At 42.0% G+C, this 26,984-nt stretch overlaps 1 protein-coding gene across 7 annotated transcripts in view; it reads left to right on the top strand.

Moving 5' to 3' along the window:
• RUFY3 (RUN and FYVE domain containing 3) overlaps positions 1 to 26,984 on the top strand; it is a 57,828-nt gene that overhangs the window by 7,737 nt on the left and 23,107 nt on the right. For 4 of the 7 annotated variants that reach the window (XM_061991712.1, XM_061991716.1, XM_061991717.1 and 1 more), the window contains exons 2-3: positions 23,756 to 23,929; positions 25,273 to 25,390. In XM_061991712.1, coding sequence (XP_061847696.1) covers positions 23,756 to 23,929; positions 25,273 to 25,390 — 292 coding nt within the window. Of the gene's footprint in view, positions 1 to 204; positions 993 to 23,755; positions 23,930 to 25,272; positions 25,391 to 26,984 lie in introns of those variants that run through there. The other 3 variants (XM_061991713.1, XM_061991719.1, XM_061991715.1) reach the window with 2 other exon arrangements.

Below are 26,984 nucleotides of genomic sequence, written 5' to 3'. Positions count from 1 at the left end.
TCAGGAACGTGAAAGGAATACAAATGTGTCTTTGTATCCCTGGCACTGCTAGTCTGGGCTTCTTTGTAGTATGGGGGCGACTGATGAGAAATCTGCGTGGTGTGTTGTGCGGGCTCACAAATCGACGAGCACAGCCTGGTGAGAAGGTGCTGTGGAGGAGGAGAGCCTAATTGCCGTCCCTGCATCAGCAGCATCTAGGAAGCATCCTGGGAATTGCTGGCCCTACGCTGAGAGCAGCTGATCACATGAGCCTGAATTTTCAGTTCAGTTCATTAGTCAGCCATTTTGGTCAACACCCTGCTTACTGCGCACAACCAATCCTATCGGCACTCGCTGCCCTGGCTTAGCTGGGAAGAAAGGCACCAGCAGTTTGATTTCAGCAAACCTGGATATCTGTCTCCGCATTGTTCCTCCGTTTTTGCTTGGGTAGTCATCGAAGGGAGCCATTCTTTTTCCTCTTTCTTCTGTTTGGGGTTTTTTTTTCCTCCTTTTTATATTTTTTTATCTTTTCTTCCCCTCCTGCCTTTGATGCAGAAGCCAGGTTTTTTGTGCTTGTTTAGGATCAGTAGCCTCCAGCATAGCTGAAGACAACGACAATTGGTGGAAAGGAGGGAGGAAGAGACGAGTGTGAAGGAGCAGCGTTTTTACCTTGCTTTATATATGAAAGGGCCAGAGCAGTCTCTGTGATTCTGAGCATTATCTGTCCTTTCATAGCAAGGTATTTATTTTCTTCTTCAGAAAGCTTTTCTTTTTAGTTCCTATTTTTTCTCTCCCCATTTTTTCTCTCCCCGGTTGTTGTACCAGCTGAGTCATCATGTCTGCTCTGACGCCTCAAAGCGACATGCCAACCCCCACCACAGACAAGATCACTCAGGCTGCCATGGAGACCATCTATCTTTGCAAATTCCGAGTGTCGATGGATGGAGAGTGGCTCTGCTTGCGCGAGCTGGACGACATCTCGCTGACACCCGACCCGGAGCCTACCCACGAAGGTACAGTCTGGTTCCCTGCCCTGGGATCCCTGCAGCTGTCGCATTGTTACAACCCCTGCACAAGTTGAGGTGGGGGGGGTCTGTGGGATGAGAGGCTCTTGTCCTGTGTGGAGAACCTGGACGCCGTTTGACGTATTAAAAAGCCATACTGGTGCTTCAGATTGCCCTCAGGATTTGTTGCTTCTGTTGTGATCTATCCATTTGAGAGAGATAGATTTGTGCTTAATTGTTGTTCCTAAAGATGTATCTGGGAAGATCAGGTTTGTATGTCTCAGGAAGGAAGATACTGTGTGCTCCTTTTATCGTAACTTTACTCATAAAACAAGGCTTATAGCACTCTTAGTTGTCAGCTTTGGCCCGTGGAGCATACTGTCAAAACACAGATGTGTGTCTGTGTATGGTCAGTGGGTAGTTTTTGGAAAGCCCCAGTGATTACGTAGTTACGCCTACTGTCAGGTGATAATACCATCACAAGCCTTACAGCTCACTTCTGTTGAGCATGCTGTTGTTTATAACAGCTTGGAAGCCTGAAAAGTGGAGATGTAACACATCTTGCTTTCTTCCTGAAAAAGGATTTGTGATCTGAGCTGATGTTGAAAACAGTTTAATACCAGGTCACATAAAATGAGGACCGAAAGCTTTGTGAGTACTGAAAACACAAGAGAACATCCACACCTGCTCTACCAGTGAAAAAAGGGAAGAAGGACATACAGTGAACTTCTGCAGCAATTTTGTGTAGTAGCCAGTGCTCTCACCAACGCTGCCAAGTTCTGAGTGTCCCTTGCTGGATGCTGACCATCTTTGGTCTTACAGTGAGGAGCCTCCATCTTTTCAAGCCTGACCCTTTTCCAGTAACTACTGAAGTGCAACTCCAAGTAGTCTCCTGTGACCCTTTGGATACGGGTTTATCAAGTCAGCGATATCTTACTATATCAGTATCTTGCTGGATGAGGCAACTTATCCCATGGTGAGGATTTGAGCTTTAAAAGTAGTTCTCAGGTGATCATTTAATCTCCATTTGACAGCTGCTTTCAGTGGTAGCAGCCCCTGGGTTTGGATTTGCTTGCCAAACAGTCAACTCGGTGGGATACTAGACAGAGATTTCCAGTGCAGAGACTAAGGATCCCTCTGAAGGGTGTTTCCCAGGGTTTCAGAGAGGTGCTGTAGGCTCAGGAAAGCAGAGCTGGAGCAGTGAATTCAGCCAGCTTCCAACTCCCACACTCTTGCATGTGGCACAGGCTTATCCAGACCTTGCTTGGTCTTAGTCAGATGTTTTTGGATTTCAGTGTTACGGGTTTTTTAACAGACCATTCTAGTGTAGGTGGATTGATTTTTATGGGTTCTTTTTAATATGTATTTTCTCTCTCTGTGTCATAAATAGTGACTGCTCATTTGACTTGTCATTCTGTAGCCAGTAAATGACCTTCCAGCCTCTGTAGGGCTCTGATAGTGTAGCTTGGAAGCCCTTCCAGTCACACTCTAGATTCTTGTTTCTGCTCTCTTCACCTTCTTGCTCAGAGCAAACTCAGAGGGAAGATAGACTTGGATGAATCCAGTGCCTATAATAGTGCTTTTCTGAGCTGCCTTTCTGAAATGTGCTGGATATGTCCTTACAGTGTGTAGATTGCACTCTTGCCTGCCTATGTAAACAATTCAAATGCTGATACCAGACTAATGCTTCCCCAAAACCAGAAAAACAATTGTTTTTAAAGCTGTAATTAGTGACTCTCTTGAAAGTACCAGAAAGCATTAGGAAATAGTATTTGCTCATTTCACTGCCTTATTCTTTAATTCATATGTCAAAAATGAGGAGTAAAATGAGAACTGTATTGTAATGACCTTTCTGGAGGTATTTATAGAATCGTAAGGTGGGAAGGAGGAAAGACTTCTCAGGGGGTGATTTGGACCCAAGTAATGTTTATAGCAGAGACATAAGGTCAGGAAAAAGTGTTCATGGCAGAAAAGCTGACACAGCGTTATCCCCAGCGTTCCAACTGGCACTGCTGCGTCAGCACTGCCGCGGTGTCCTCTCCTCTGCGTGAGCTGAGGGGAAGGGATGGTGGGGCTTGGAGGCACCAAGTGCTTGTCTGAGAGGAAGAGCAGGAGACCTAGGAGCTGAGGCTGGTGTGTCTTGTAATGTCTCCATGAAACTGATGTAGAAAGGTAGGGATTGTGAAAAAGAAGGATAAAAAAGCACTTTATTTTTCTTGCAAATCGAGACGTGAAAAATAATACAATGCAGTAGCAAATCCAACAGCTTGCTGAAACAAGGATTTGAAGCCACCAGTTGCTGTCCCTCAGCTCTTGCTGCTTCCTGGTAGTCTTTTGCGTCTGCCTTCTCTTTGCTATGCTCCCAACCCACAAGCAGCCTCTCTGCCTTCTTCCTCCTCCTCACCGTGCACCCCTCGTGCCGCTGACAAACAGAAACTCTGCTCCTAGTCTTGCACCATAGCCGCCTGCACCCATGCTTGCATCCCAGAGCTGCCAGCCAGCTCAGGGTGTCACAGTGAGAAGAGGAAGAGAGTGGTTCTGGGCAGCAAAGAAGTAAGAAGACAAAGAGTTGAGAACAGAAGAGCAAACAGGATGGGGAAGGTTTAAAATGTGATGGGAAAAGAAAACTTTAGTGTGGAGAATGTTGACTGCTGTACACTTCTGCTGGGCTACTCTCATGTAATGCCTTGTGCCGACTCAGTTGTTAGATTGCATGGGAGTACAGCAGTCCCTAGCTTCAACTCTTCTGGATTCTCAGCTTTTTCAGCTGAGTTGGCTTTCAGGCCTGACACCTTCAAAGTTTTTTTTTGTACAATTTGCTATAATGTGAGTTTCCACTGGTGGGTGTTTTTGGGTTGGTGTTTTTTGGTTTGTAGGTGGTTTTTTTTTGTAACTATACCAAAGGGAGGGGAAGAAAATAAAATATCTGAAGAAACTGATTTTCACTAAACAAGATGCTGCAGGACTTGGGGTTTTCTTCTGTCCAATGGAAATAGTTTGTTAATAGTGGTTAGTTTTTATAGATTTTTTTAAGCATATTACTTAGGAACAACAGTTCAAACATACAGGATGAGACTGAAGTGATTCTTCCTTGCTCAAGTTTGTTATTCCTCACTGAAATACTGTGTTTTAATTCCAATGGGAGAGAGGCATCAAGAGTTTTAATGGTGCCAGATATTAGAATCAGGATGCTGGAGGGAACTGGAGTCCAGCACTTGTGCTTTCTGATTGTGCTCCAAAGGCTCCCCTGAGCAGAGAGGCAGAAACTGCAACTGGTGCTTATTATTTCTGAGGCCAGACCTGCTGTCACCCCTTTCCTTGGGAGCCTGTTTGCCACAGCCTTCTCTGGAATAATCTCACTTGAGGCCAGTTTTGTGATAGGAGCCGGAGGGAGAGGGAGGGAGCTAGTAATGTAAAGGCAGAATTGTAACCACAGCCTTACTCACTGATGTTTAAAAACATTAGGCATCCTCCTGTGGTGATGAGGTTCCCCAGTAAAACCAGGCCCAGTTCTGCTACTTCATAAGCCAAAGGCGATATGCTTTGGGAAACATATTCTGGTCTGACGGGGAACAATGTAAATGCCACAGAATTGGAGTTTCTGAGTGTAACTGAGCAAAACTTAAATTTTCCTCAATTTAAGAGTAGCGTGTAGCAGAAGGATAGATGCATTGGTGTAGTGACTGAGTTTCTTGCAACTACGTGTTCAATATGTGACGTGGATGCTCAATTTAATAACACAAGCAGTTCATTTTCTTTTTCAACTACTTGTTTGGAACCGTTCCATGTGTATGAGAATAAGCTGCTTTTGCTATATACAGTACATTGGCTTGGCTTAGGAAAGGAATTCTCTTCTTTCAAACAAACAGTGATTCTTAAGTAGGTAATCAGGACTTTACTGTGCTATGCAGGCATCAAATGTGAGACTAGTAGCTATCAAGCTCTCATTTGTTTGCAGTATTTATAATGATCACTGCAGAGGCTGAGGTGCAAGAAGCATCTTGATCGTATTTCCATGGCACATTCAAGAGTGTATGGGATTGAACACTGATCTCAACTTTTGGGAGAAGTTATGAACTGCAAAATGGCCTCGTGTTAAAGTTCTACTTGGAATAATCACGAGGAGCTTCACGTTAGAGCAATGGAAATTTTGATCCTTAGGGGTTCAGCCTGTAATTGAGAACAGAAGGAATACATGTGATAACTCTGTGGTCTGAATTCACTTGGAACTGTCAAGAACTACAGTATCTCTATTTTTAAAAAGTCCTGTTCTGTTTGCACCAAAGTGCAGAATTGGAGTGGTGTGTTTATCAAATAGTCAATTATCATTTCCATAGTTTAATTTTTGGTGGCTAATGTCAGAGTCTTTTCTCATTTTTGACCAGTAATGTAAAAGTTTTAGCTTCAGATACACATTTTTGTGTAAAATGCCCTGAGTAGAAGTTGTACAGCTCTTCCAAAAAACTAAAGGCTCTTCTCAATGCTCAAGTACCTCTTGCCCATTAATCTATTTTACAGTTTATTGAGTCATCTTTTCTCTCCATTTTCTCTTCAAGTATTTTTCCATGTTTCTTTTCATACTTCAAAATTGTTTAAGGAAGCAGCATGACCTTATTAGTTATATTTTTATTTTACAGTTTGGCAGCCTTCTTGGCACTTAAGTTTCCTTGGAGCGAGGGAGAATCTCCTTATTTTTGGCAGGGGAGCTACAGAGCTATTCGATTGTGAGGGAGCCGTATGAGGCTGTGCTGCTGAGGAAACTTCTCTCCTGGTATGAAGCCACATCTGTCTGCTGAGAGCAAAGTACATGTAGGAAGAAACTTTGGTAACTGTTAACTTCGGTCTAGATGTTCTCTGGTAATGTGGAATAGGAAAAGTAAACTGCTGGAAGAGGTGAAATTCCTCTATGGATTATCCTGTTCCTGTTACAAATCAGATGTCCTGTAAGCATTGTCCTAAGAGGAACAGGGACCTTGAAGCCATCGACAGGAACTGCGTGAGATTATGATCTTGTTAGAAAAGTAACTCTTAAAATATATGTGGTGGCAGAAACCACTCAAGGGCTGCAGAGTTTCAAGGAGCTGTAGACCAGATTTACTAGAACAAATATGAAGTCAGTAATATACAAGGTAAATTAATTACAGTGTGTTAATGGTCATAAATCTTTTGAGCAACAGTTGGGTCGTGTAATCCAGACAGCATGTACTGAAGTAACAGGATCAAGATGGTCATCTCCCCAGGGAGTGAGGAGACGTCCTGCTTACTGTATTTACACTGAATCCCATCATGAGCTGTGAAGAAGAGCAAGTGACTGAGGGAAGATGGATGCTTGACCCTGAGCTGAAGGGAAGTTGAAGTTTTAGGAAGCTCTTCTGGACAAAGATTACAAAGTGCCAGCCCTCCTGCTGATTTGAAACAGTTGAGAGACAAAGCCAGTGGCCTGTAAGGCTAGGCTGAGACCTACATCAGGGCTGCTCTAATTCTGGTTTATGTTGCAAACTTTAAACTTGAGTAAATATTTTCAGTGTTGTCATTAAGAAATTACAACTGAGAGTTGTTTTCTTTATGCTTTTAAGCTTGTTCAGTTTAAATGAAGTCAGACCTGGTAAATGAGAGGCAGGCTTATTTCCCTTGGAGATAATGAATTGAAAGTATTGCAGAGAAACCCCTTAAGTTTCAGATGGGAAGTGAAAGATGGGGGAAAACTAAAAGTAGGCGTTTTGGTTTTTTGCTTTGTGGAAACCATCAAGTACCAAACTGAAATGATAAATTTCTCATAGCAGTTATGCATGTGTTTCCCTCTGGAAAGACACTGGTTATGAAGAAACACGCCATGTAACTCCACATCATTGCATCACAGAAATGCCTGATGTTTGTCCTGTGGAGACAGGAATAAAACTTTGGGTGTGATTACAGCATTCATGTATTGTGATGTACATTTGCTATTTACTTGTCCTGTATGTGCAATCGAGAGTGGGCTTGGAATTCCCAAGTCCCATGTAGACTTTTTTTCTCCCTTCCTTCTTGTCTCCCTCCCTCCATGACTGCAGGACTGCAATTTCTTTTGGCAAGCCTTAACTTATGTCAGATGTCTATTGAGTGATGAAAATAGCCTTTAAAAAATATACTCTCATAACAGTTTTACATTCACAATATTGCAGTGAAACATCACCGTTGATGACTAAAGCACAGGTGCTGTAGTGTGAGGTAAAGCACTTCTGGGCAGTTGGGTACTGGATAAGGATCACTAAGTGAGGGACGAGAGAGGGTAGGTGTGGGATAATGTGCGGACTGAGTCGCTGTGCATGGTGTGGCCAGAGGAAGTAGATAAAACTGGGATCTGTAGGGAGGAGACAATGGCAAGGTCAGCAGTGTCAGCAAAGTACAGCTGCAGGTGACAGGAGAGCAGAGGCTCCCTGGGCAGCAGCAGCACCCAAACACTCTGTGTTCTCGTCTTTGTTCTCCTGCTCTGTAAGTAGGCACATGCTGGGGCAGTGGGACCTGCAGTGATAACCAGTTTTAGTATCCATTACTCCAACTGTCTTGTTTTGGAAACAGTTTTCCCAGACAGAAGTTACAGTAAAATGAACAGACTTATATTTTCTTCTTGATGCAAGGCTCTCTCTCTCTAAAAAAAATAAATTTAGAAATGGTATTTTTATGGTTTTAAGAATTTTTTTTCTTAAGCTACTTTGTAAGGTCTGAATAGACTGTTCCTGGCATTGCAGTCTGTCTGGTTGCTTCCTCAGTTTTTGGATTGCAAGGTGTTCAAATGTGATGCTGAAAGTCTGTTTTCTTTGTCAGTGCTTCATGATCTACCTGATTTCCAAATCATAGAATCATAGAATGGTAGGGGTTGGAAGGGACCTTTAGAGATCATCTAGTCCAACCCCCCTGCAGAAACAGGGTCACCTAGATCAGGTCACATAGGAACATGTCCAGGTGGGTCTTGAAGACCTCCAAGGAAGGAGACTCCACAACCCCTCTGGGCAACCTGTGCCAGGGCTCCCTCACCTGAACACTGAAATAGTTTTTTCTTATGTTTAAGTGGAACTTTTTGTGTTCCAGCTTCATCCCATTACCCCTTGTCCTGTTGCTGGCTACTATAGAAAAGAGGGATGTCCCAACCTCCTGACACCCACCCTTTAGATATTTGTAAATGTTAATAAGATCTCCCCTCAGTCTCCTCTTCTCCAGACTAAACAGCCCCAGTTCCTGCAGCCTTTCCTTGTATGGAAGATGTTCCAGTCCCCTGATCATCTTGGTGGCCCTGTGCTGGACTCTCTCCAGAAGTTCCCTGTCCCTCTTGAGCTGAGGAGCCCAGAACTGGACACAGGGCTCCAGATGAGGCCTCACCAGGGCAGAGTAGAGAGGGAGAAGAACCTCCCTTGACCTGCTGGCCACACTCTTGTTGATGAATCCCAGGCTGCCATTGGCCTTCTTGGCCACGAGGGCACATTGCTGGCTCATATTTAGCTTATTATCAATCAGGACTCCCAGGTCTCTCTCTGCAGAGCTGCTCTCCAGCAGTTCGACCCCCATCTAATCTCAAATCTAATCTCAAAAACAATAATTACATACTTCCAATGCTATTAGAAGCGTTTACTGAATTTTCTTTTTTGACCACTTTAAATATTTATTATTAAATGTATTATTTATTATTCTTACAGCAACAAATATGAGACAATGCAATTTAAATCAATGCAATAATGTGACTATAGGTTTCTGTTTCATGATAAAAGTACTATTTGTCATACACTGAAGGAGAGTGTGCTAGCCTTAATGAAAAAAATTTCATGAATAAAACTAGTTGTGCATGTTCAATATCTCTCAGTAAGCTCTTTCAACTTTCCCTTGTATTGTGGGATGCTTTGGTCCAAAAAAAACCCCAGCAAATGGTTAAAGCAACAGACTAGAAGTTAAAATCAGAAGATTATCCTATGAGCAACCTTCTAAAGGGCATGTGTCAGTGTTTATTCCATTAGCATCACTATCTAGAACGTGGACAGTACTTTTTAGGGCATAATGAGGTATAACTGGCAAGGAAACTATCAGTTACTGTTATACTGATGGCGCTGCAGAATTTCACTTCCACTTAAACTTTAAAGTGCCTTTGAGTGCAAAGTGCTGCTGTAACTCCTGGCACTGAATCAGGCAGGGTTAATGAAGCATGGTGCAGTGGTCTGAGCTTTCCTTTCTGGACGAAAAAGAAAGAGCTCCTGGAGTGCTTCAGATATTAGGGTTTAGACAGAAGGATGCTGGGTCGAGGAAGAGGGTTGGTGAGAAAGCCATCCATGTCACTTGACATTTTCATTTCCAGTTTGGTTTGATTTGGTTCACTTGATTGTCATCCCGATTCCTGTGTTTGTGTTTGGTCTTAACTTGTCAGCACTTTTGTAGGTCATTTTAAAAAATGCCAGTTGTTTTTTCCTCCTTCCTCATAACTTTTTTCAGTCATGTCAAATCACCAGACAGAAGCAGAGGGGATTTAACACAAGAACATTGAGTGAATGCAGTCTGGTTGTCTTTTCCTGTTATTGACATTCAGTTGATGATGTATTTAGTATTTATCTTGACTGCTATTGTGGACAAGCTTAAAAAAATAACCCTTTTCCCTTATTCATAAACACAGGGTTAGGGTTTTGTTTTTTTATGATTCAAGAGTTAGTGTCAGTATCTCTACAAAAACTAACCAATTTGGGTTAAGCCTTTCATAGCAGCCCAAGCAGCATCACCACTGTACCTTCTGTATCAAGCTCAGTTTTCACTTCCCAAAATTAGTGCTGGGATTTTTTTTTCTTTGCTGTTTTATTGGCTTCTCAGGTTCTCCTTATGTATTCATGAGGAACTCCTGTACTTAAATCTAAACAAACAAAACCAAAAGCAGCCAGGTCCTGACCTATTTAGTTTGTCTTTGGAGGAACTTGATTCTCTTATTGTGTTTGGAAACTGTAAAAAGGATGTGTGGATTCAGTGCTTTGTGCTGAACTTTACACATAAGAAAATGCCATAGCTATATAAGAAGTTTGGAGCATTCCATCCTTCTAATTACACTCACAATGGATTTACTAATAAAAATGAAGAGGACATGGGCAGAAAACAAATGCCTGGGGGGCAATGCATGTTGAGGACCTGCATTCTGCTTCTAGGCTTGCTGCATGTTGTGGGAGTCTGCTTGTGGATGGTATCCTGGTATGGGCTAAGATGCTGTGTTTGAGGTGGTGATGTTCATGACACGTCGTTTCTCAATGAAGACATTCCATGAGGCATTCTGATGAAGGCATTTTGAAGGGAATACGTAGTGTTTTGTGCAGCTCAGGAGTATGGGGACATCTCAGCAACTATTAAAGGGCAGATGTTTGGTGTTTATTTAGCTTTATTTAAAATACTACAGGGATACTTCTGCTGTGTATTTGGGACCTTTTACAAGTTTCTGCTCATGAGATACCCAAAAATTCCTGTGCTGTTTTTATCCCCATCCTGCCCACAGTGCGAGAAGCCACAATCTTGACTTCCCCTTCCTGTACTCAGCTTTTGCATGTAGCAAGTTTTCTCAGCACTGTGTGGCAGTTTGACAACTCGCTGCTCAGCGGTGTTGCTGTTGCACTTGAACCATTTTACTGCTGTGTTGAGAGCTGCCAAGAGGCATAGGAGCATTGTGTTGCAGCCTACAGCTGGAGGGGACTGAAGAGGTGCAGTCTGGAATGTTCATAAATGTTTCCACTCCCAACCCTATTTAAGGCTAATAATGTCAACCTTTAAAAAAAAAAACACAACACAAAAAAACCCCAACAAAACAACGCTGTGTTTAATATCAACATGAAATAATTTTTATGCTAGTATATTCTCCCAGGATTTATTTTATTTGCCTAGGAAAGTGTATCTGCTGGCAGCATCCCTTGCTCTTGCATGAGTTGTTTGAAATTGCAATATAATTGTTAGGTATTGCCTATGTCTGTGAGAAATACTGAAGCAGAAATAAGAATATGTGTAAATTCAGGAAGATCAAGTTAGGACAGAAAGTTTTTCATAGGATCATAGAATGGTAGGGATTAGAAGGGACTTTTAAAGATCAAGCAGGTTCACCTAGATCAGGTCGCATAGGAACATGTCCAAGTTGGTCTTGAAGACCTCCAAGGAAGGAGACTCCACACCCTCCCTGGGCAGCCTGTGCCAGGGCTCCATCACCCTCACAGTAAAATAGTTTTTCCTGGTGTTTAAATGGAACTTCTTGTGTTCCAGTTTCATCTGTTTGCTTTCTTACAAGCATTCCCTATTCATTATCACTAGCTCTCTTTTTAAGCATTCTTATTAGCATAAACAAAACCATAACACAGAAAGCGTCATATGGAGAAAATGGAGATGAGTCAATTTGAAAAACTTTATTGGTAAAATAATGCTTGGAGTTTTCATGATTAATTTCTTAGTGATAGGAAGTACTCTAATTCCTTTGTCAAGAGCTTGTTTGTGTATTTATTCCAGTGTGATATTCAATTCCATAATACTAATCTTCCTGGGAGACTAGCTGGAATGAGGTAGTTGTATGAATACTTAGTCTTGCTCATCCTGTTTTGTAAACATGGTACACATCAGTTACAGACTTGGATATTTTTCCACAATCTAAGTATTGAGTTTGTCTTAGATGTACCATGATAAGGATTATGGAAACTATCAAGTGACAGGTTTTGTGATTATTTATTATCATTATTATTTATTTGTGTCTATGTTTGTTAAGGTTTTTTTTCCCCACTGTTCTTCAGTGGAAACTCCAGACAAGTGGGGAAAACTGTACAGTATATAAAATAAAATGAAATCTGTGCAAACTGCAGCTTGATGCATGAAGAAATGAACGAAAATATCCAAGTGCTAATGAAATGTGTGCTCTTGCCTCTAAATCTGCACAAATTCCATAATGCCTTTGTGCCAATATAAATTCATGGCATTCTTGCAAGCATTTCTCACTAGAAACAGGATAGGATTATTGCTTGTAGGGTTATAATAGAAGAAAATATTTGTGACTCAACTGGACATTGACATGAATCACTTGCTAACAGTTAAAAAAAGAAACCAACCCTTAATTCTTTACCATGAAGTGGGTGGCAATTGTCCAGAGGGAGCCAGCACAGTTGCTTGTGATTTCCTGCACGTTCTGTGAAACCTAGCCCAGATGTTAGGGAAGGTGGGAATGGAACTACCTGGACTTTACTGACCTAACACAGTTGCAGTTGCCTTTGGACTTTAGCCTTTTCATAGCCCTCTTAGGGGCTGCCAGTAACTTGGATGTCCTGGGTGTTTTTTGGATATGGAGCTGAGCAAAGAGCGAGGGTTAAAGAAGTAGAGAGGTTAAGTATTTGGAGAGTATGTGGTGCGTGGAGGGGAGAATTTGAAGTGACAAAATCCAAGTGTGAAAGAGCAAGTGAAGCCTGGTAATTTTCCATCCCTGTTACCAAACTAATAGTAAATCTTTATTTTTAAATATTAAATGTTCTTTGTAGTTCTCACTTTAGATCAAGGAGAGAACCCAAATCCTCAGTATTAGATAAAAGGCCATTCAGCAATGATGTCTGTCATCAATCTCAGTGTGTGGGTAAGGGTTCTGGGATGATCAGAATCTGGTTCTGATCTTTTCACATGAGGGAAAGTGCTATTAAATAAATCACTGCACGTGCATCTAAGCTCTCATCTGAGGCATTTCCAGAAATGCTAGACATACAGGCGGAAAATACTAGCCATATTAACTTGTTTGTGTGGTGCTGTAACACAAAGCTTTTTCTACAGATACTGAATCTCTCAGTCACACTAATACTTGCATTTGAAGCCCTAAGGAAAAAAAAAAGGAGGAAAAGGTGAAAGTCACAGAATTTGATTTGTGGCACTCCAAGGTGAGAGAGTAGGCCCAGGAAAAGCATCAGAGAGGTGTCAGTCCATCACTGTGAGCTACAGAAAGTTTCCTGAACCCACAGAAAGCTGTCCCACCTGTAATAAAAGACCAAAAGCCCAAAGTGTAGCAAGTGCGAGAAGCTGGTGGTAGGGAAGGAGCATGACCAGGGCTTTATTCTTGCAATGGCAAGGAAATTCTCAAGCTAAACTCTCTGTTGCTCCTAGTAAGCAGAGGTAGGTGACCTTGATTGTGTACATTGTCTTTCCCTCTTCACCCCTCACCCAGAGAAACCCTGCAGAATTAAAAGCAGTTGGTCACTTCAATGTGGATATATGGGCAGGACCCAAATAATGGTTTTTGGCTTTTCTCAGTGTTGCAGACAAGGCATGATGGCTTCAGACTGAAAGACTGTGGATTTAAATTAGCTATTAGGAAGAAGTTCTTCCCTGTGCGGGTGGTGAGAGGTTGCCCAGAGAGGCTGTGGCTGCCCCATCCCTGGGGGACAAGGTTAATTAGGGCTGGGAACAACATGGTTTAGTGGAAGGTGTCCCTGCACATAGCACAGGGCTGGAACAAGGTGATTTCTAGGGTACCCTGCAACAGAAACCATTTTGTGATTGTATTCCAGTAATGCTTAGCCATAGGCAAAGAAGTGAATTTATGATTTATTAAGAAAACTGATGGTTAAAAATGAGCTCCATGAATAAAACAATTTTGAAGGAGAAGACCACCGTTGGTCAGTGATATTACAGCACAGGGAGCTTCTGGGGGCTCAGTTGAAATGTTATGTGTATTGAAATTTAGGCTTCATTTTTCCCTTTCAATGCAGTGCTGTGGATAGGCTGTTTGCTAGTGCTGGCTCCTGCAGCAGGAGGAGGCTGGCCATAGCTCTTCTGTGGGAGGGGGGCGGTCCTAGTAGTGAGTGTACTTTGCTCAGGACTTTAGCACTGTTGGTCGGTGAAGGGGAATAGAGCCTTTCTTGTGCTTTGGATGTTCAGCTGATTGCAAATTACCCCAGGGGAGAGTGGCACGTAAGTAGGGAGCTGAAAATCTCAAGGGCTTCAGACCCTCTGGGGCTTCATCTGGCTTTGTTTTCTGGGTTTGAAACCAGGGAATTAGTGGGTGTGCTGATGAAACAAGTTTTCCTTGTCCTGCCAGCTGCTCTTCCAGGATAACCACCTTCTCCCACAACTGTCAGGGATTTCACCTGATCGAGGCCTTAGTGAGCTGTCATCAGAATGACGACATAAAGCCCCTGATCCGCATCCAGGCTCAGCTGGGTCACCTCTGCAAGATCTGTCATTCGGAGTGACAGTCCTAAACGGGTTAAAGCTCTACTTAACTGTATATAACATGTCCTCAGCATGTCCTTTTCCTGAAACATACTTGTTTTTCCTGTGTGGCTGTCAGTGGGATTCTTCTTGGGGCTGGGTTGGAGGAAATTGATGCAAATGCCACCATTGCATAAATATCCAGTTTGGTGCTTTGATCTTAGAAACAAAATAATGCTTTTCTTGCTTTCCTTTTCAGGATACATTTTACAGAAATATTGTTTGTCTTGATGCAGAAACAAAGCTTCTAAAGCTTTGCTCAAGCCTACCTTAATTTGACTCTCAAGGCAAAAACCGCTTTGTTGTATTTCTTTGTGCAGACTAATAAACCCTTTTGACTTGCAAATCTCGTGCCACTATGAACTAAGTCTTGTATTATGCAAATCTCCCTTTCAGTTATCCTTTTCTTATAGCTTGATTTTGAATCTTTCCTTTAGATCATGGCTTGCATGACATTTTCTTTCTTTTCCTTTCTTTTTGCTGTTTGCAAAGACTCTTGGGAGGATTTGACAGATGTGGTGGAGCAATTGCGCGATGATACTGAAGGTGCGTTCCACACCAACATCGTTCAGCTGTTATTTCCACTAATTATTGGCTTTTTGCCTTATTATTTTGAACCTGAGTGCAAAATACAGTCTTCCTTTCCAGTGCCAATAGCTGTGGCTTTCTGAAGGTGCTTGTCTGGTTGAACCTGGTTGGCAGTCAGAACATGCCGTGCAAGTTGCACTCTGCACGGATGTTTGCTTTCTGCTGCTGGCGTGCTAAAGAAAATAAATGTCTTCAGTCACTCAAGTGTGTATGTATTGCTCTTGCAATTGTATTAATTGACATTTGAGATGGAAGGCTTTCTTCTAAATTTTATCAACCCCTCATGGGTCCCAGGGGATCAGTTTTGGTTTCTGAATGCTTACTGATCCTTTGTTGAAAATATGTGCATGAACTGTTCCTTAAAACATGTCTTAAAATTTTGGAGTATTTTGACCTGAAGTGGAGGGAGAAAAAGTGTATCAACAAGGGACTAATTTACTTATATTGAATGCTGTCGAAGGCAATTATTTTCCTGAGCCTGATATAAACATATATAGCCAGATATAAACAAATACAAACATATATTGCAGCAATATATGGCAGCTAAATGAATATATTTCAGGAATCACCCCAAAGCTTCAGATTTTCTGAAGTATTTCTGTTTATCAGCTTGAGACTTTGCAAAAGTGATTCTAAAACTTTGCATTGCAAAATTTGCATTTGTATTGTGAATTTTGATTAAAACTTGTGAAGTACTAAATGAGATTTTTTTTTTTATAGTGCTTCTTGATTCTTAAAAATGTCACAAGAGTGAAATAGTTGAATCCTCAGTTCAGCGTGCACTCAAGTGAATTTGTCATTTGTTCATGCTTGAGATGAAAGTGTTTGCAGCACAGAAGGCTAGTATGTCTTCTGGAGGCAAGGGACTAGGAAGGGAATTTTTATGTCTGAGAAGTTGAAGTGCTCATCTCTGTGAAGAAGGAGTTAGGAGTATTTTCCTGTACAGGCCAAATGCTTTTAAAATGGCAGTCTCAAATGAGGAGCTAGGGCTGGGGTTCTTGGTAGCTAGAAAACTTATGAGCATAAATCCTGCTGTCCTCATCCTGGTAATCCCAAAGGAGTGAGGCCAGCAAATGCATTTTGGCTCTTTGTGCAGTGACTGCTTTTAGAGGTGTCGTGGATTGCCAACTCCACCGTGGCTGTTCTCTTACCAGTGTTTCATTCAGTTTTGGTCTCATTCTCACTGGTAGGATGTTAACCAAAAGCTAGATGTTTTTGGTTATAGCTTAGACAGGCAGTTGAAATGTGAAACTCAGCCTTATGTACTAGGGTTTATTAAATAAGGGGTAAATTATGAGCAACACCATAAAGGATACATCTGTCTTAAAATACCTAGCTGTGGTTGTTCCTAGAATAGTCACTGAGAGTTAAGGATGGAATAGTGATGTAGCTATGTTTGGGGCTCACATAGGAAAAACCTTCCAGTGCAAATAGTATTAAGCATGTTTCTGGATGGTTTGTTTTGGAAGCAAGTGTTTCACCACTGATGTATCTCATATAATCTGATTGAACTACAAGGTGCCATTTCTTCCGTACACAGAAGCAGCCTTTCTAAATTTCACGGTGCTTTTGTTTGTAGTTGTGATTTAAGATGGATTCAGTACATGGAGAGCCTTGCTGAAATAGTAGTTAATTGGCATTACTTTGAGCAGACTTGTTCACATGTACAATGTTCCATGACTACCTGCATTTGATCAAAGTTCTAGCTTTATTTTAGTTTCTTCTTAATTCTTTTAGGGTCATTCAGTATGAGAGATGATAAAATTTCTTGTAATCAGATGAGAAATACTTAGACCATAGTCACAGCTTAACCCTTTGAGATCCAGTATTGCATTGATTTGTTCCTTGACTTCCAGTTCCTAAGTGCATGTTTTACCTTTTAAACAAATGATAGGATTCCTGAAATTCTTGTTTGCATAGTTTTACCTCTACAGAAGCCTGGGAGTTAGGTGTTCTAAGCAAACAGTCCAATCATAGAATCATAGAATGGTAGGGGTTGGAAGGGACCTTTAGAGATCATCTAGTCCAACCCCCCTGCAGAAGCAGGTTCACCTAGATCAGGTCGCATAGGAACGTGTCCAGGTGGATCTTGAAGACCTCCAAGGAAGGAGACTCCACAACCCCTCTGGGCAGCCTGTGCCAGGGCTCCCTCACCTGAACAGTGAAATAGTTTTTTCTTATGTTTAAGTGGAACTTTTTGTGTTCCAGCTTCATTCCATTACCCTTTGTCCTGTTGCTAGATACTACAGAAAAAAGCGATGTCCCAACCTCCTGACACCCACCCTTTAGATATTTGTAAATGTTAATAAGATCTCCCCTCAGTCTCCTCCAGACTAAACAGCCCCAGTTCCCACAGCCTTTCCTCATATGAAAGGTGTTCCAGTCCCCTGATGATCTTGGTGGCCCTGCACTGGACTCCCTCCAGCAGTTCCCTGTCCCTCTTGAGCTGAGGAGCCCAGAACTGGACACAGGGCTCCAGATGAGGCCTCACCAGGGCAGAGTAGAGAGGGAGAAGAACCTCCCTTGACCTGCTGCCCACACTCTTGATATATCCCAGGATGCCATTGGCCTTCTTGGCCACAAGGGCACATTGCTGGCTCATATTTAGCTTATTATCAATCAGGACTCCCAGGTCTCTCTCTGCAGAGCTGCTCCCCAGCAGTTTGATCCCCAGCCTGTACTGGTGCAGGGGGTTGTTCCTTCCCAGATGCAGGACTCTGCACTTGTCCTTGTTGAACTTCATGAGGTTCCTCTCTGCCCACCTCTCAAGCTGATCAAGATCCCACTGAATGGCAGCACAGCCTCTGGGGAATCAGCCAGTCCTCCCAGTTTGGTGTCATCAGGGAACTTGCTGAGGGTACACTGTCCTCTCGTCCAATCCTCTGGGCTCTGTCATTCAGCCAGCTCTCGATCCACCTCACTGTCCACTCATCCCAGCCACACTGCCTGAGCTTTCTGATGAGGATGTTGTGGGAGACAGTGTCAAAAGCCTTGCTGAAGTCAAAGTAGATGACATACGCTGCTCTCCCCTCATGTAGCCAGCCGGTTATGCCCTCACAGAAGGCTATCAGGTTGTTTAAACAGGATTTCCCCTTGGTGAAGCCATGTTGACTCCTCAAATGAGTTGACTGAAATCCAGACCACGTTGAAAGGCAAGGTTTAAGGACCAAGATTTTACTTTTTGAGGTTTATGACATGGCACATATAGCAAAACATAGGTCGAATTTTTGCACTTAGAGGCAAAAAGAGAAAGCTGGAGAAGATACTGACTCAAACTGAGAATCGCAGTTGTACATCAGGGTCAGACTTGGCGAAGCACAAAGTATCTGGATCTATTTAAAGTGAGCTGCATAGTCTTACTTTGTAAAAGTCATCTTGGCTTGCTTGTTCTTCTCTTTTGGATTCAGACTTGAAGGTATATATGTTGCAGCACATATAGCAGTGGTTTGAATTAGTTAGTATTTATTTTTTTAGTAAGTTTTGGAGTTTTTTTCCAGTTTCATATTATGTAACTGTTAATCAGCTTGCAAGATGAGACTTTTTGATAAGCTGCATGTGCAAAGCACCATTATTGACAATGACTAATGAAGCAAAAACCTGTAATTAGTTACTGCGATGAAAACGTTTTTTCAGTTCTTCAGACTGTGACTGCACATTTTAGTCTTAAATGAAAGCATAGCCTTGCTTTTTTTTTCCTAGGTGCTGTCATCTGCCCTGATGTTCATTACCTCTTAAAAGTGTTGAAAGAATCTAGTTGTCTTACATATGTTTCATAAACCTTTCTGTTATGCTTGCTGGTGTGTTGTTTTGGTTTTTTTTTTAGTTAGGATAGTATTGACCCTAGTTGACATACAGCAGTCACAGACCTCTCAAACTGGTGGAAAATCATACATCCTGCCTCAAAAAATACACCCTTGACTTCAGTAGAGATCTGTGTGAGCAACAGCTCTCAGTACTCCTCAGAAATGTGTCATTTCCTGTATATGATAGAGTAGGACCCTAAATCTGAGCAATGATTTTGTAATCTACCACAATTCAAATTAGCTAATAACCCTAGCCACAGTAACGTTTTCCATTTTTATTAGCAATTGATTTGCCACCTCAGTAGAGTCATTTTGGATGCCTACTGTGCTGCTGATGATATCAATGAGCTGCTTGGGCAACAGACGCAGGATCACTCTGTGACAGTACTTTAGACTGGAGAGTGGGAAAAAATTCTTCCCCAGAGGGGTTGTCCTGTGCTGGCACAGGCTGCCCAGGGCCCTGGTGGAGTACCTATTTATTCCTGGAGGGATTCCAAAGCTGTGTAGCTGTTGGGCTGAGCAACATGGTTTAGTGGTGGCCGTGGCAGTGCTGGGTTAATGGTTGGACTCAATGAGCTTAAAGATCTTTTCCAAGCTCAACAATTCTATGCTTCTATGCCACCGCAGGAAATTGGCCAGTGAGAAAATACCTTGTTTTGAAGGGAGAGGAGGTCTCTGCATCTTTCTAAATGTTTCTGTTCCCCTAATAGGGAGGAAGAAAAAGATGTTGTGATTGTTAAAAAGTTTTCAGTCAAATCTTAAAAATTTTAGATATGTTTGGGAGGCAAACACGAAGGTTTTCATAACTGTCTGATCTTAGTACTGCATATGTACAGGAGTTTCTCTTCAAAGCTTAGCCAGGCAAATAATCACATTCAACCCAGACTTCAAAATGCATTTAAATTGCAAACAAAAAGGCTATTTGTTTCTTTTACTATAGCACCATACTCTTTTGAAGGTACATAGAAAAATTGCCTCAGATAATTCAAACCTCCTACAGAATTCTGCTCCTTTATCTGTCTTGGTGAGAATTGTGGGTATACTGTGGATAAAGTTGTGCTACCAAAAGTATGTAGGGAGCAGATTGATGTTTTTTTACCAGGTAACTGTATTCTGAGTAGATTTTGAATCATGGTACCAAAGCAAAGCACAGTTTTGTGACAACAGTTGTCTGCAGTAGAAGCAAATGCTATAGTGATGTTCATACACTCTTAAATGGCTACTGTGATGGGGGTGGTGTTCATTAGTTGCAGGGGTTCTTCATCATGCGAGATGGGAGCGACCAGACACCAATGTGATGTGCATCAGCTCCCACTTTATTGCCACATAATCATCACTCATATACTTTTCCAAATGCTGTAAACGTGCTACAATTCATGATAATTAGTTAATACTGAGGTTCACGCACTATGTGTTAAGCTTCAAAGTTTCGTTTTTGTAGCAACTTAGACACCAACCTCATTGTGCTGAAACATCAACCTTATTGTGCTTAAATATCACCCCATCTATTTGGCCTTCAGTTAGTTTTCTCTCACACTAGAGTATGGTTATGCTTACCTTACATTTTGCTTAGCTTTATACTATTGTTAGTTACATATGTTGCACTTTGTTAGTCGCCTACATGCCATCACACAATGCTTAATTGAATGCTCTATCCTGTCTTCTTGTTTGACCTTGCCTCCTTACAGTCTGTAGTTTTTGCTCAAGCTTGCTGTCACATAGGCATTCTTTTCTTTTTCTGCTGCAGAAGGTGATTCAAAGATGAACTGCTAACTTTCTCAGTCTTTGTCTAACTCAATAACATTCATTATAGCCCAGACCCCAACAATTAGTTTGATGCAGAAGTAGACAGAAGAAAAGATACAAGATTTTTTTAAATTGCATGTACAAAAATTAGTTTTTGCAGCTGTATGTATTATTATATCTGACTTTTCTTTCCTGAGTGTCTGCCTTCCTAGAAATGGTGGCTGTTTGCTACTTTGCAAATCACAAAGTGAATTGCAAATCACAAGACAGGGAACCTGCTCAAAGAATCTATCAGCTTAAAATAGTAATTGTTCTGCAAAGGCAGTAAAAATCACCCACTAAATGAAATCTTTCTCCAGTGCTGCTCTGAGAATTGCATTCAGAAATGAGTACTTTGAAGTTTTCTAAACTATGGCAATAAATTGTGAATGCCTAATCTCAGCCTTTGTATGAGACGTGAGCCAAGCCAATCGGTGCTCAAAGAGCATGCAGTTAGCAAAGCAAAACTCTCGGGGGCCTTTGATCACCGTCTCCCTCAGCAGTAGAAGACTGGATGGAGACATGGGAAAAACTGGACTATGTTTGCCACTTCTCTGAACAAGTAGGCATTTGTCCATGGCAGCAGATGTGGAGCACAGCTGGACTTGTGGCTATCTATCAATGGCAATTCCAGCTGGTGTTGCTCACTGCTTGCTGTTGTACACTCCTCTTCTCCATCAGACATCTTCCCTCATCAGCCGCTCAGGGCCATAGCTGCCAGGATGCTTCCAGTGAAATTTAGTGGAGGAGACTCATCTTAGAGAAGAAACGGGATAGGAGAGGCCTTGTCCTGACCTGCCTTTGGAGACGTGAAATCAATGCAGCTGTGGTATCAGGTTTGAATGGTGGCAGCTGCCCTGACCCATCGCTCCCCCTATACTGTGTGTTTTTTCCCAACTCTTAGCTTTAGTGATGCATACGTGAATGGTGTAAGTGCTATTGCCACAGTGCCATGTCTGAACATTTCTTAAAGTCATCAGCAGCATCTCTGATTGAAAACAGCCTGTCCTCTGGCAGACAGGCACCCACAACTAAGCAGCAATAACGAGACTTCACCAGCCTGGGTGTCAGCTAGCCTTGGAGCTGTGGGAACCTGTCCATGCCGTGCTTGAGAGGCAGATTCAGCTAATCCACTTTTGTTCCCAGATTTTACTCTTTCGATTCCCTTTTACAATTCTCCGAGTTCTTTGATTGAGGATGTTTGTGTCTCCAGTAGTTGCTTTTCATCTCTTAACCTTGAGGTGCCTTTCAGCATCTCCTTCTGTCTAGCATAAGTTGATTGGATTCAGCCACAGGCTGCTGAAATTAAATATTACTCTTATCAGGTACACGCTGTTGGGCCTACAGTGCTTTTCAGCCTACAGGAGACAGCAAAGTCTGGAAGTGGGCACAATGTGATTTGTCATGATTCTATGGTTCTGTAGTTTTGCTCCCTCCTGTCTTTTTGGCTAATGGGTGCTAACAATGTCTCATTGCAGTAACAGTACATTTGAGACAACAAGGAGTTTGTATCTGAGCAACTGGGTTTGATGTCAGTGTCAGCATCCTGATGAAGCCGGATGATGACTTGCATCAACAGGACAAGTCCTGTAGTGGTCTGCAGTAGCCTCAGAAAAGTATATCCTTGGCCTCTTTTGGCTAAGGTGTTGCACGTCAAATTGCAATAAATCATTCTTCACAGTTCTGTTGACAAGAAGATGGAAACTGGTAACAATCCGTACAGCTCAAGTCCTCCTGTTTAGTAGAGATCTTCTGCCAGACATCACTTAGGGACTGGATTCACTGAGGTTGAAGCTTGCCTCTTCCCCTTCTCCTTCATGATCAGGAATGTTTTAAGATATGTATCTCAGCTGCCCTTATGTTGAAGAGATGGAGTCTGTGAACAATGGAAAAGAGGCTGAGAACACTGTGATGGTGGAGAGCATGGCTGGGTGGCTCTGGGTGGTGGTGCTCCACAGAGCCAGCAGTCCTTCCACTGCTTAGATTACTAGGTCTGTTTTGACTTCTTTCATCAAAGTTGCTACGTGTTCCCCTGCATTTTAAGTAGAAACGTACCTCCTTTTGTTGTAATTGAAAATTTTCAGTCTGATATTTGCTTTACTTGTTTGCTAAACACAGGCATATTTTGCCAGTACTGCAGATAAAACATGTACCATGTGGTTAGTTATGTAGTCTTAAATGTCCTCTGGTCATATTTCTGCTGCTGAGAGTAGTAAATTCACTTGTGAAGCTGGTAGTCTAGTTCAAGGGTCCATGGCTGTTTACAGCAGCCCTAGGAAAAATGGTGCCTTATGGGGATGAAACTACATGTGGTGAGGAAATTTAGCTCAATAATTGGATATGAGATTGCAAGTGGAAGAGACATAAACAGTACACTTGAGACTGATGCAACATCATTTTAAGTAGGCAGAATTTCTCTCTATTTTGTATCTCCAGGTCTAACACTTGAGCACACTTTGTTATGGATGTAGGAGAACTTCACTTTACTTACAGGACAGTACCATTGTAAACGAGTGAGTTTGAGATGTTGGGAGTTCACTGATGGTGTTTGGGAAGAGAGGCACTCTGTGAAAGGCTAAGTGTTGGCATAGGCACATTAAGTCAGGGAGCAGGAGGCTTGCAAGCAGGGTGCAGTTTGGAACACTGATGTCTGTATTAGTTTCTCGCAACAAGAAGAAACTCGCAAGTATAAAGGTCTGAATATTTATTATATGGAGGAAGAGTGTAGTCTTGGAAGATCTGTGTGTGTTAGGACTTCGAGTTAGCTGTCAGAGGAGCCAAGAAGATCAGCTTCTTGTTGTCAGTGGTAAAAGCAGTAGTGTTGCTAAAAGGAACAAAGATAGGTGGGAATTTGCTCTGTGTTGCATCTGAGTTCAAAGCAAAAAACCCTGAGGAGGAAGGATAGAGACAAACTGCTGGATTAAGTCTGAGTGGAATCGTGGATATCTTTACATGGAAGAACAAATCACAAGTGGAGCGTTCTTACCAGTTTGTAGCTGCTGGATGTATCTGGGGATTTGAGTTGGAACAAGTGACATCTGTAGCATTCAGTTAATGTATTGTCAGGATGTAAAGGACAAGGTTAACGGTTGTCTCCAAACTTCTCATCCTTGAAAATGAAAAGCTTTTGTAGTTATTTGAGGTATGTAGGCACCTCAAATGTGATATATTGCCTATTCCCATGTCATTATGCCTTCAGCCACAGGATGCTCCTTAATTTTGGTTTTTATCAAGAAAAAGCCTGAACAGAGTGCCTCACATGAAACTGTCACTGCCACTAAAAATGAGGAGGAAGATGAGGAACAAAAAGACAGAGATACGCGATATCTTATTGCATTAAATCCAACTTTTGTTAACAGTATCTTCCTTCTTTTTTTTTTATAGATCCTAATTATCTCATGGCTAATGAACGCATGAACCTGATGAACATGGCGAAACTGAGTATCAAGGGGTTGATTGAATCAGCACTTAATCTGGGCAGGACGCTGGACTCAGACTATGCACCTCTTCAGCAGTTCTTTGTTGTGATGGAACATTGCCTTAAACACGGCTTGAAAGGTAACCTTGCTCGAGAGGAGCCCTCCCAGGCTGTTTGTCGTACCATATGAGCAAGAAAGAGCAATCTTGTTTTAAAAAATCTAGTTTTGTAGTCTACAGTGGACTAAAGAAAGGCTGAGCATGGTCACTGCTTTGATCACAGTTGGTTTGACAGGCCACAGGAAGGGAAAAAATTCTGCTGAAGGTATAACACTGCAGGTGAAGAGTTCCCAGCTGGTGCAGGTGCTTGCCATTTTGAACACAGCTTCTCAGATGACTCGAGTATAACTAAGTGATCAGTGATAAAATTAGCTCCTCAGCAAACTTGTGACTCCCTTTTCTTGTGCACTTCCTCGTGCTTTAGGGATGCAATGGTCCCCTTGCTAGAAGAGGAACTGCAATGTGTCCTTTCTCAATAGTTGTATCAAAACTGAGGATTTTAGCTCTGTGCAGCTCGTGTAAGCTGCTTTCTAGAAGAGCAAGCAGAGCATGCATTTAACTATGTAATGTGGAGTCACAACTAAAATTTCCAACTACCAGGCTACTTTTCTTGATGTGCTGCCCTTGAGTGACATTATCTTGAGATGAAAAGCAGAGGCTATTACATGCCCTCTCAGCAGCCATACTTGTTTCTGGCAGTGCTTCATTAGTGGTCATGTTCAGCACTATATGCAGCAGAAGTGATTCCCCACGTGGTGATTAGGATGACATTGTGCAATGGCCAAGTGTTCATATTCTTCAGCTTCTTTCGTTATCCATTTGCCAGTGTCCCTACTTCTGGTCATAAGTTTGAAGTTAACAGGAGTTCTCAGTCTTCTCACCGCTGCTGTGAAGTAGCAGTAAGAGCTATGAAAAGAGAAGATTGATTTCCAGCTTTAGTACCTAGGGATCCTTAGAAAGCTTTTCTGAAGGAGGAGGGGATGCACAGGGACAGCCCCCAGCAGTAATAAAAGAGTGAGTTCAAACTAGTGTAGTTCTTTCCTTGTAATATGCTGGTCAGTGGGAGTCACTGTGCACACATTGAGTGTAAATTAGAGACAGTGCAACATCCTAGTAGAAACTTCGGCCTCTAGCAATGAATCTGAGTTGCTGGATGTCACTGGATGACATTATTTGGGGATATTTGGGATGTATGGAATATTTTTCAGGCATCTGTGTCAAGCTCTTGTTGTCTTATTTGAATAACGCTAGTAGTTGCTATGCTTGGGCATAAAAAGTCATCTTTTGGTCTTGCCTAGCTGCAGTCACAGAATAATCTCTCTGGCAGGTTTTGTCTACCATTCATTGACTTCTGCTTCCATTTGAGAATTATGTTCAGTCAGCATGGATGTAATGGGCTCATTTCATATCTTCTTCTTTTCTAGCCAAAAAGACTTTTCTTGGGCAAAATAAGTCCTTTTGGGGACCTCTAGAGCTAGTAGAAAAACTTGTTCCTGAGGCTGCAGAGATTACAGCAAGTGTTAAGGATCTTCCAGGCCTGAAGTAAGTACAGTCTTTTACTGCACAGATACATAATATGTTTCTTATTGTAAGAAGAATCCCGAAGAGGAGGAGGAAGGGCAAACGTAACCTTCAGAAATGCATCTGACACTTTCTGCCGATAAAAACGGATCATTACTCTTTTATCCTTAATCAAGGATCTGCAGGAGGAGAGGATAGGTTATATTCTTTCTGTATTACGTGCACTGTGTCTTACAGACAACCTGCATTTATTGCTAGCACTAAACAAGTGACCATGTATCTAAGGATTGGAAAGAACCTTTTTTACTGACTCTGTTTCTGAAGTCAAACTGAAGGGGAAGGGAGTTGGAAGCAAGGTGATGACGGGTTAAATAGTTTTGAGACTTACTGAGATTATTTTTCTTTTAAATAAATTCAGGTAAATTTGTAAAGTTTCTGTAAAAGGGAAGGTCAGTCATGAAGTTGGAGAAGACACTAGCTTTAAGTCAGAGGGGAGAAAAAACCACACAAAGTATATATTGCTTTTGAAAAAATTCATAGTCATTTTAAGCATCACAATCAGGGTTGCTTAGTCCGTGCTAAAAAGAAACTGGAAGAAGCTTTCAGCCTGAAAAACAGAAAAAAAGGTGTAAGGAAGCTTTGGTATGAACAGCAAGGCTAAGGATGAAATCTTCTTTGCTGAAAGAAGAGATGAATAGATTCAATAACAGTTTCTTTTGGGTTGATGATCAATGATGTACATATGGAGATCTGTGCAGGACTCCTGGACCAGCTTATGGGACCAGTGTGGAGTGCCAGGAGTGTTGTGCCAGAGCTCCTGTAACCTTTACTTCTTGTAAAAGAAGATTCAAACATTAAACAAATTGGGGAAAAAAAACCCCAACAAAAAGAGCCTTATTCTTAATCAACAGATTGCAAATAAATTTCTGAAGTTTCCATTCATACTAACCCTTAGGAAATGTTGTATATTAAGGAGGTCAAGAATGGGGACTAATGAAGATGACTTGCATGGGCAGTCACTGCTTATACCAGTTAAGGGTAGAAAATGAAGCGTCCTGCAATGATATTTGGTATAAGAGAGCTGACTGACTGTTGGAGATGGCCAAGAAATTTCCTTCTAATTGGAATACTGCTTGATGTGGGGGATGTACACCTTCCTTTGGAGCAGCTGGTACTGGCTCCTGGCCAGCATGCCAGGGTGGATGAGCCAGAGCTGTGATGCAGCATAGCAGTTACTGTATTTTTAAAGCTGCGTGCCTCAGATTGCCAGGAGAAACAGAGGGGGAAGGACCGTGACTATAGCCCATTGCGTCCTGTCAGTGTGTTAATGCACAAAATAGTTGAAGGGAACAGTTGTCAATTTGTGTTTTCAGTTGTCTTTGGTGGTTCTTACCCAACTGAAACCTACCTGAAGGAGCAGCACTTGGGCATCTCTGCTGAACTGAAGTATACATGTGTTCTTCTGACTTTGCCTTATGCAAAACTGATTTTGAATTGGAAGGGGATGTATTGAAACTGCTGATCTCTATCTGTGTAGTAGCATTTGGTGGGGGTAAAGTCAGGGAAATATTTTTTGTGTAACAACAAATACATAATTAGTGATGAGAGAATACAT

Source organism: Colius striatus, chromosome 3 (assembly GCF_028858725.1).
Source record: "Colius striatus isolate bColStr4 chromosome 3, bColStr4.1.hap1, whole genome shotgun sequence".
Classification (NCBI taxonomy): Eukaryota; Metazoa; Chordata; class Aves; order Coliiformes; family Coliidae; genus Colius; species Colius striatus.
Note: the sequence above shows the minus strand (reverse complement) of the source record. Positions and strands in the feature narration are given on the sequence as shown.